This window comes from Oryx dammah, unplaced genomic scaffold, assembly GCF_014754425.2.
Source record: "Oryx dammah isolate SB20612 unplaced genomic scaffold, SCBI_Odam_1.1 HiC_scaffold_9, whole genome shotgun sequence".
Classification (NCBI taxonomy): domain Eukaryota; kingdom Metazoa; phylum Chordata; class Mammalia; order Artiodactyla; family Bovidae; genus Oryx; species Oryx dammah.
Genome location: NW_024070193.1, coordinates 57,507,475 through 57,518,304, shown reverse-complemented (window position 1 = coordinate 57,518,304; position 10,830 = coordinate 57,507,475). Strand labels below are relative to the sequence as shown.

At 45.7% G+C, this 10,830-nt stretch overlaps 1 protein-coding gene across 2 annotated transcripts in view; it reads left to right on the top strand.

Annotated features, from left to right (window-relative positions):
- Positions 1 to 10,236, top strand: part of CMC1 (C-X9-C motif containing 1) — an 81,525-nt gene extending 71,289 nt beyond the window's left edge. For both annotated transcript variants that reach the window (XM_040246346.1, XM_040246345.1), the window contains exons 3-4: positions 6,816 to 6,906; positions 9,973 to 10,236. In XM_040246346.1, the coding sequence (XP_040102280.1) occupies positions 6,816 to 6,906; positions 9,973 to 10,093 (212 nt within the window). In that variant the 3' untranslated portion in view covers positions 10,094 to 10,236. The remainder of the gene's footprint in view (positions 1 to 6,815; positions 6,907 to 9,972) is intronic.
- The last annotated feature ends 594 nt before the right edge of the window (positions 10,237 to 10,830 follow it).

The window sequence follows — 10,830 nt, the reverse complement described above, 5'->3', positions numbered from 1 at the left end:
CTATATGCTTAAAGGTTAATACTTATTTCTCCTATATGCTAGTTATAGTCATTATAAGGGCAGGGAATATGGAGATTTAGCAGCAAACATCAGCCCAACAAATGAAAATCCTTTCACCAGTGTTCCCCTTAAGATCTATTTAGTCTTAAGGTAGTGATAAAGTTACATTTTTACATAGCAAGGACACAGTGATTTATAACAAAGTACAGTGATCTATTACAATAGAGAAAATTCATTAACTCAAAAAGTCTAGTATTGCTAACATCAAAAACTACTCTATTTCCTTTTCTATATTCCAAATACATTGATTAATATATTCCCAGGTGCCTAAGGATATGGAAGCCTGGCAGCAATCATTAACTCAACAATGAGAAAAGCCCTATGCTAATTAAGATTCTCAAAATACTCCAAAACTCTCTGTGCTGTTTATGGTTGAGAGGTAGTAAACAATCATGTTGTAGTGGCAGGAGTATGGATAATCCTGTCACCCAAGCTAGTCTGTCAGCAGAGAGGTTTGACCTGAGACATCCTTGTCCCACCCAGAGCAGGGAATTAGCAGCAATTATTGACACAACAAATGAAAAACCCTTCACCAATATAATTCCTAACCAACCCACTATATTGACAATTTCCCCAAAGAATTTGCCTTTATTAAGTCTCGTGCCTCTCAGATTGGGAGGCTGTAAACAATCACATGTGGCCGGACGGACCTGTACAGGCAGGCTAGATAACCTTCAGAGGAGTCCGTAAGTTGGACACTCTTGTCACGCCCAGGAATTTTTATTGCCTTGGAGCTGCACGTTCACTCCTTCTCCGAGAGAAACGGTGGGGAACAGCCCCCCATAAAGTCAGAGGTGTAGGCGACAGCATGAAACAGTAAAGTAGATAGACTCTGGGGGTAGATGCTCGGAAACAGGGGGTTTCCTGAGGCTTGATCACGCCTTTGCATGTGCCAAGCCTCCTTCCTCATGACCTTTGCCATGGGCGGAGTTCCTCACGCTGGCCCCCGGCATCAGAATCTGGAGGAGAGCGGGTATGCGTATCCGGATGACTGGCTGCTGCGCACCTGAGGCTAACACAGCGCTACTCGTCAGCTATACGCCAACATAAAGTAAAAGCTAGGAAAGGAGCAGGTCCATGACGTGTTCGCAGCTGGGTCCTCTCCTAAACGTTGGCGTGATGGCATGCTTTGGTGATTTCCCCGTCTGCACTGTTTTCGACTCGCCTTTGGAAATGGAAATGTTTTGAAGGCGTGAGTGCAGTTAAGAAGTCACTGTTTCAGTGACGGATGCTCGTGAAAGATGAGGTGGCTTCTGCGTGTTATCTTTTCCACTGAGTGATTAATTTTATGGCTCTCTTGAAAAATTGTCTCTGAAATTTTGTTGTTGTCAGAAGGTTTGCTGGCAGATCATTTATCCATCGTTTCAAGTACATTTCTGTTTTTATTTTTATTTAGTTTTCTATAAGGAAGCAGTTTTATGCTTAAGATTTCCTGTTGTGCAGTTGATGAAATGTTTTGAATTGATGGTGATTTAAAAATCTGCTTGCTACATTTCGTCAAGTACAGTTTCGTCAAGTACAGTTAGCAAGACCTCCTAAATGTCTTTCTTTTCGATTAAATTGAAGTTCCAGATTTAAAAGTGAGACCATCAAGGTGGTGGTTTAGTCACAGAAATATTACACAGAACTTACGTGTTAAAAATTCTAAATTACATTGGTACCTAAATAGAGCTCTGCTTTTTATAATGCTGGAAACAAAATAGGTACTTTATTAAGTACTTCACTGATTGAGGAAATAAAAGTACTAGAAAGTTAGAAATAAGTGCTATTTCTAAAGATAGTTGTGTAAAAATTCATAAGCTCAGGATTGTTTGCTGCTGCTGCTGCTAAGTCGCCTCAGTCGTGTCCGACCCTGTGCAACCCCATAGACAGCAACCCACCAGGCTCCCCCGTCCCTGGGATTCTCCAGGCAAGAACACTGGAGTGGGTTGCCATTTCCTTCTCCAATGCATGAAAGTGAAAAGTGAAAGTGAAGTCGCTCAGTCGTGTCTGACTCTTAGCGACCCCATGGACTGCAGCCTACCAGGCTCCTCCGTCCATGGGACTTTCCAGGTTTAGAAAACATAAATTGTTGGAATTATAAAAGGAGTGGTTCTAGTCAGAAATATGAAACATTGGAATTACTTCTTTTAATCTGGTATGTTTTTAAATTGTTATCTCGCATTGAATGCTATAGTCCTACCTGGATGACTGTGTCTGTAAAATTGTATGTTGCTTGAAACTGATGAAGTGTGGAAGGTCAGTCTTCCTGCTCCCATGCACACTTTGTTGCTCATCTTCGGCTTAATCAGGAAACCTAATTATGGCAGTTGTTTAAATATTAAGATATATTCCAAAGTTCATAAATTAAATGAGTGAAAAGCAATGAATTCCAAACCATTTCTTTCTCTTACTGCTTTTATATGGAGTTTCCCTAAGTTTTTTCTTATATAAACTGGAAATTATGTATTCTTGTACTTAAATACAGTATGATTATTTTGCCCATTATCTTAGACTACAGTTGGGAGAAGACTTTATCTCTGTTTTCCCTCGCTTCACTTGGTGAAAATTTTATCATGCTCACAGAATATGTTTACCCATAGTTTATTTTATATGATATTCAGTGGTTTCTTTCAGAGAAAGGAGGGTTTACAAAGAAAGAATTTCATGTTCTTGATATTTTAAAGAAAAAAAGTCTTGAATGCTGTCTTTAAGCCCAAACTTCTTTAAAGTTTGGGATAACTTTTAATCATCTTTCTACTCTCACTCTGTACTGATATTTATTTGCATTACATTAAGGTATATGTAAGTAAATGACAGTTCATTTTTGTAGTGGTTAAAGGTGAATATTTATTTACAGGTGTACAGACTTTTTAACACTTAATATTGAGAGACAGAAGTGATTTAAATTGGGCTTGTTTCAGAATACCATTGTAGAAATCAGCTGGCGACATCACCATTATATGAATGTTTGCTAATGTGGTTTGAAAGAAGGATCCTCATTAAAATCTTGTTGCTAAACAAGTGACAGAAACCTTACAAACAGCTTGAGGCTTCGGGCCAGTCACAGTTACTCCTGAAGAGATCTGGACAAGTGAGAAAATGCGAGACCGTGCCTTTATGGCCATCAGAACACACACGTGCTGTCTGGAGCCACTTCCCTACTTGAGGACATTTTCAGTCACGTTAGGGAAAACAGATCTTAACATAAGTCAGTGCCTGAGCATTCGCTTGTGAACTTGTCGAGTGTCAGAGTACTGAGTGTTAAATTCAGAAAATGTACTGTTGGTAGGAGCCCTTGCATTCGTGTTTTCTGGAAAGGGACTGGGGTTTGGTCAGCTCGCACACATTTGCGAGGGGAGGTCCCTGATGCTCACGAGCTTTCTGTGGATGCCATCTTCCGAGTGAGCTGGTCCAGGCCTCTGAATGACAGTGGGGCTGCGAGGAGCCAGCCCCCGGCCCGTCACCGCCATTCGTCACCTCTGGATCAACATTGTGTCCACGCTCCCTTTGAGGGTAGCTCATGCTTTCATTCTTGCTTAGGACCGTAACCCTTGCCTCTGGAAAGGCAAGTCTTGCCATCAGGCTGTGTGGAGAGCAGTTAACGTGTTAGGATGCTAATGACTTCCAGAGTGCAGGCTAGTGGACGTTTCAGTGGGCCTGCTGCCTCCCTTCAGGACCTCTGACGAGAATGAACTGATCCTGCATTTGCTTTGCCTTTTTTTAAAAAAAAGAAATGTTTTTTCCCTTTTTTGAGAAAACAGTAGTTTGACTTGTTTCTTTTTGGCTGTGCAGGGCCTTCGCTGCGTGCAGGCTTGTCTCTGGCTCTGGTGAGCGGGGGCTCCGCTCTGCCTGCGGTGTGAGCGCCTCACTGCGTGTCCTCTCTTGTTGCAGAGCTCGGGCTCTGGGGCGCCCGGGCTTCAGTAGCGGTGGCCCGCAGGCTCTAGAGCGCAGGCTTGCAGCAGTTGTGTTGCACAAGGCTTAATTGCTCCGCGGCGTGTGAGATCCTCCCGGCTCAAGCATCAGAGTCGTGTCTCCTGCGCTGGCAGGCAGTTTCTTTTCCACTGAGTCACCAGGGAAGCCCCTGCTTTGCCTTTTTGCGTCGCAGAGGACACAGGAAGTCCCCTTTGCTCTGATTTGGCCACAAGCGCAGCTCATCGGCACAGGGACCACAAGAGTGTGTGTTGAGTGTAAAAGATGCCTGATTCAGTTTAGGACTCAGAGCAAACGGTGGCATCCTGAGACTGGTGAACAGCTAGTTCACGGAGCCAGTGACCCGCACTGAAGCATCCCTGCCCCGTGGCTGTGACCAGACGTGCCCTCCGTCTGGAGTCAGGCCCCTCCCGTACCAGCAGGCCTGGTTTCCCCCGCCCGCACCCTGCAGACTGCGCTGATGCTGCAGACAGACAGACGTCCGTGCCCGAGGCCTCTCGGTCCAGCACAGCCCCTCGAATTTCTTGTGCATTTACAAATGTCAGTCGTTTTCAGTTTGCTTGTGGTTTAAAGCCACTTTTGTTACACGTTATGTGTCTTCATGGGGACTCCTGAGGTTACCTGCTTGTTTTAAGATGATTATAAATCATATTCCTTAGTAGCTGGAAGGGTAAGAAGAGAATCCTGATAATTTTATGCTAGATGATGATACAAGCTTCTTGGTGAGGGTGGTGTCGTATTTTAAAGTCTGCCATGGACATGGCTGGTTACAGATGGGAGGAGGCCGAGGCTGGGCCTAGAGACCACCCGGGAGGGGAAGGTCTGAGACAGCTGGGGAGAGTGGCTGCTAGAGCAGGGGCGCCCCACACCCGTCCCAAGGAGGGGCTGAGGAGCAAGCTGGTCCACCCCAGCGCAGGCCAGGTGGAGCAGCGGGCCACTGTGACTGGAATCCTGCACCAGGGTTCTCTGGGTTGGGGCTCCTGAGAAGGCAGGACCCCGAGGGGGCCAGTGTGATTTGAGGGGCAAACTACCAGAATGGAAATGTGATAGAAAGCCATTTGGATTCTGGGTCACCTCAGAGGTGACTCAGGAATGGGCTGGGAGCCCTGGGATCAAAGTAAAGGACCATGGCAGTTTCTCTGAAGGAAACGGGGTTGAAGGACGCCATCAGTAGTCACAGAAACTGGACCCCAGGGTGGGCCATGGCTGATACACCCCCCTTCACTCTCCCTACTTATCTCTTCTGGAATATACTCTTTTATTTTAAAAAATTTGGGAGTATAGTTGATTTACAATGTTGTGTTAATTTCTGCTGTACAGCAGAGTGACTCCGTTTTATATAAGTTTATGGGTGTATATATATGTGTGTTTGTGTGTGTGTATATATGTATGTTTATGGGTTTCCCTGGTGGCTCAGTGGCAAAGAACCTGCCTGCAATGCAAGAGACACAGGAGACGCGGGTTTGATCCCTGGGTCAGGAAGATCCCCTGGAGGAGGGCGTGGCGACCCACTCCAGTATTATTGCCTAGAGAATCCCATGCACAGAGGAGCCTGGCAGGCTACAGTCCATGGGGTTACAAAGAGTCATACATGACTGAAGTGACTGAGCACGCACACACACATATATGTGTGTGTTCTTTTTAAAATACTCTCTTCCATGAGGGTTTATCACAGGACATTGACTATAGTTCCCTGTGCTGTACAGCGGGGCCTTGTTGTTCATCCATGCTTCCTCTCTGTAGACAGACCTTGGAGATGCTGTGGTTTGGTTCCAGACCAATGCAAAACACTCAGTATCACAGTAGAGCAAGTCACATGCCATCTTTGGCTTCCTAGCGCATATAAAAGTTATATCCACACTGCATTGTAGTCTACGAAGTGTGTAATAGCATTATGTCTTAAACAAACACTGTACATGCCTTCAGTAAGGATACTTTATTGCTGAAAAATGCTAACGCTCCTCTGAGCCCTGATCCTTGAGCGAGTCGTAATCTTTTTGCAGGAAGAGGGTCTTACCTTGATATTGGTCGCTGCTGACTGATCAGGGTGGGGTTGCTGAAGGTTGAGGTGGATTTCTTAGAATAAGAGAGCAATAATAAAGTTTGCTGCATAGGACTCCTCCTTTTAGGAACAATTTCTCTTCTGCCTACAGTGTGCCAGTTGGTAGCATTTGATTTGGTGGAGAATTTTCAAAACTGGAGTCAGTCCTCTCAAACCCTGCTGCTGCTGCTTTATCAACTAAGTTTCTGTAATATTCTAAACGCTCTATTGTCATTTCAGCAAGGTTTATAGCATCTTCACCAGGACATTCCTCCATTTCAGGATACCACAGTCATTGTTCATTCTTAAGAAGCGACTTCCCTGGTCAAGTGTGATCAGGAGACGAAGCAGTCCATCCCATCTTCAGGCTCCACGTCTAATTCTAGCTCGCCTGCTGTTTTCTCTGTGTCTGCAGTTACAGTAGTAACATCAAAGATCCCTGATCACAGGTCACCATAACAATTATAATACTGAACGAGTTTGAAATGCTGCGAGAATTACCATGGTATGACGCAGAGACATGGATGCGAAGCAGCAAAATGAAGCAGGTTAGAAACCCTGCTTCGTCTCTGCATTCCGTGTGTCACTGTGGAGTGAACTCCTTCTTGACCTCAGGGGTCCCCTCCCTCCTTTCAATCCACCACCTTCGATTCACGTTCCCGTCTTTTGTGGAACATGTACTGTGTGTCTGCCAAGCACAATCTAGGCCATAGATGTTAAACGAATGAAGATTTTAGAGCTGTTTAAACTTACAGAGATGTAATTACAGATCATTTTTTCTCTTCCAAATTTTTTATTTCAGATTTCACTAAGTGTTGCAAGGATTCTGGAGTTCTTATGGTAGTAAAATGCCGGAAAGAAAATTCTGCACTGAAAGACTGTCTAACCTCTTAGTAAGTAGTTACCTTGGTGTTTCTGTTCCTGCGTGTATGTGTGTATAATGTGTTGGAGGTGAGAGTGTGTTATTTAACTCGCTGTGTGTCATACATTCTGTACTTCTCCCCCACCAGATTCATCCTATTGCTGGCTGAGTCTAAAATTTTAATTTGGCAAAGATGCTTCTAAGACAAGTGGTACAAGATATTTATGAAGGGTCTTTTCAAGTTATGTGTGTGTGTCAGCATTTTATCTGATTAAAATATTAGGTCAGCCATAAAAATACATGATTTTTTATAGGATTTAATAAATGCCTTTTCATGAACAGCTTAATCTATCGAATATATTATGGTTACGTTTATCTTTTAATGAAAAGGTAATTTTACCAGCCTTAGGATCTTTTGGATGAATATATTCAACTTCTAGGAAAGTTGTAATAAACAAAGGAAACAAAGGTATATTTAGATTCCTGAAGTTAAATTACTCTAAAAAACAGTTCTTAAACGTGTTCACTGATCCTTCATTGTAGTTTGTTGAGCCTTAAAGTAAAAATGTGTGGAGTTCTTTGAGTGCAGGTGCCTTCTGCTCACCTGCCCAGATTTCATCATCACCCACGTTACTGGCAGGAGGTGTGGCGGATGCAGCGCTTTCCTGAGTAGGGAGCTGTCTGTGAGATGAGACAGCTGTGAGGTCAGATCAGATCAGCGCCTTCTGTACCCTTCTGTACTTCTGGTCCCTAGAGCTCCCCTGGCCCGCGAGCACCTATGTCAGAAACTTCTTAGATGGTTACCGAAAGAGAAAGTGGGGATTATCTGAATCTTAAATTGTTTTCTTTTTTGATAACGAATACTGTACACATGGACTTGCTCACTCTTTTAGAATACTGATTATCTGCATTTATAGATAAGGAGACATAGTCCAAGTCCATGCCTTTTCTCAAGTTGATGATAAATAAAAACAATTCTAATAGCTGCTCTTTTGTATGAGCCCAGACCTGCACTGAGCATTTAACTGTGGAGAAATAAGACTTCTGGTCGCTAGAGCCCCCAGGAGACACTGGTGAACGTGAGCCTCTTGCACGTCTGTGTGGCTGAGTGTGTTAGCTTCCCCGTGCATCTGATCCATGGCTTTTGACACCTCAGTTTCAGGCTCTGTTGTGCCTGTTACTCTTAGTTGGGACAGGGTGGCCCTGAAGCTGGGAGCAGGACTGTGGGGAGGGCAGCAGGCTGGTCTCCCGGGCCCCCCAGGGTTTAGCTCTCCCATGCCCTGGGCAGGGTCCTTGCGCTCCAGCAGGAGATTATTCCTCACGTGGAAACACGTCACTCCAGTGCTGGGCATGTATTGATGCCAGGTACTCAGGAGATGTTGGCTTTTGTTAAAAGTTCGTCTGTGTTATTTTCAGCTTTTGCTCTGTGAATATTAATCATTGGAATATCCCGCCGTCTCTCACCCTTGAGAAGGGGAAGAGAGGTCCTAGACCATCTGGGGGGCTGGGGGTTTGGGGAGCCTGCTGCTGCTTGGAAGAGAGAGGAGCAGAGGGGAAGCCAGAGGAGGGACGGGAACGTGGGAAGGGAAGGAGAGCTGCTGAGGGAGAATTCTGCTTGGCAAGGCTCCACCAGGTGGCGTCTGCCAGTGCAGGCCATCTCAACCTGCCAGTGAGATGCGGGTTTGATCCCTGGGTGGGAAAGATCCCCCGGAGGAGGAAATGGCAACCCATGCCAGTGTTCTTGCCTGGAGAATCCCTTGGACAGAGGAGCCTGGAAGGCTCTGGCCCATAGGGTCACGAAGAGTCGGATACGGTTAAAACGACTCAGCACTAGCACGGCGAGTCTCAGCATACTTGAAGAAACACTGTGTTTTCGTCTTTGCACAAGCGGCTCCTTGGCTCTGCCTGCTGTGGACACTTTGTGGGTGGAAGCACTACCTTCTGGCGTCTCTGCCCGGTGACACGGGAAGCATCGATGGTCGTATTCTTCCATTCTCTCTATCTCATCTCGCTCGTCCCTCAGTGACCATGTCTGGCTTCTGCCCTCACCCCCTGGAACTGCTTCTAAAGGTTCCGGCATCTGTCTTTTACGTTCTTTCTCTGTTACTAGACCCCCTTTCATCCTGTCTCCCCAGTGTCTCTGCCTCCTTCTTCTCCACCTTTTCCTTCATAACCTCTTCCTGAAAGCTACTTCCCCAGGGTCTCTTCTCCATCTTCAGTCTGAGAAAGCTCAGTGTGCGCCCGTGGAACTCAGTGCTTCCTGTGGGTCACGGCATTTCTCTGCTTCCTCTTGCAGGCCCCATACTGAACTCAGCTCCTCTGACTCCTGCCTCGTGTCTTTGGCAGTTCTGATTGTCTGGGATCCAGGATCTTACCGATTGCATTTCCCCAGTCTCTCCCAGCTCCACTGCGTCCTTTTCACCAGAAAGTTGACTCCTTTAGATCACTGGGCCTTGTCATTTCCTGTCTGGATTACTGGAGCAGTTTATTTATTGGGCATTCAGCCTGTAACTTTGCTGGCGCCTGGCCCACCTTGGCCTGTGTGTGCTCCATAGGCCACACACACTCCACATTGTGAGATTCATCCGAGGCCCCGAGCTGATCTCCCAGCTGCTGCTAACAGTGCCCGGCAGGGCAGATTGGGCTTCTCCACACATCTCAGCTTCCCTCCTCTGTGGGTTCTTCCTCGTGGGCCTTCTGTGGGGATTTCTGTTGGTCCTTCAGAATGCAGCTCACACGTCTCCCCGGCAGCTCCCCGTTCTCCTCTTCACCCTGTCTCTCCCTGGTGCCCTGGATCACACGGCGTGCTGTGCATGTCATTGTGACGTCTGCGCACACGGGCCCCTGAGCACAGGGGCCCTGCTCCCCACTGTCCTCTCCTGGGACATTGCTATTCAAGAAAGAACCGGTAGTTTTTTTTTTTTTCCTTTCATTTGGTAGCCTCATCATTACAATGAATTTATGACTATGACTAAAAAACCTGCTTGTAAAGATTGTGCTTGATGAACTGGATGTCTGAATTTATTATTAAAGCAGGCTTATCTTACGTGCTTGCAAAGTGATTTGCTTTAAAGGAATTTTGTTTTCCTTCTCGCAGCTATAAAGATCCAGCCTTTTATGAAGAATGCAAAATGGAATACCTGAAGGAAAGGGAGGAATTCAGAAGAACTGGAATTCCTACCAAGAAAAGGCTACAGAAGCTTCCCACAAGTATGTAGGCAGATATCCAAGATGATGCTTAGGAACGCCAGTGTTCGTGGAAATCAGTCACCTGAAATAATGGACTCAGGGAAGTGTGTTTCCTTTATCCTTAATTATGGAAATAACCTTATCTGAAATAAAGATTTTTTTTAACCTCAAAGTTATTGACTGATAAGAGCAAGCAGGGGCCTGGGACATGGTTTGCCTGGTCGTAATGGATTTTAAATAGATGGTCTCACAACTATGGATCTCTAACAGTGACACTGAATTTTAGGTTTCCACATGAATATTACTTGTCAATGTATAGGCTGATTGTGGAGCCAGAAGTAACTAAAGGGGAGGAGTGGACAGTCTCCGGAGGAGTTCGTGACTGGGCAGCGTAGTAGGGCGGTCATGAGCCCGGCTTGACCATTTTATTAGTAACTAAGCAGCTGTGGATGCAAGTAGTCTCCATGGTTACAAAGACTGTGGATGTGAGGATTAACTGTGTGTTGCAGCTAAGTAGAATATGCAGGACGGCGTCTAGGACGAGGTAGATGCACTTCAGCAACTTGGTAGAAGGCTTATTTGGAAACAGATAAGTGCTTATACATCAGTTAGTTCCACTTCCATCTTTTTTTTTTGCTTGGCTGCATCAGGTCTCAACTGCAGTGTGCTGCAGTGTGTGGGCTCTCATTGTGGGGCACGCTCTCTAGTTGTGGTGCCTGGGCTCAGCAGCTGCAGCCTTCAGGCTTAGCTGCCCTGTGTCGTGTGG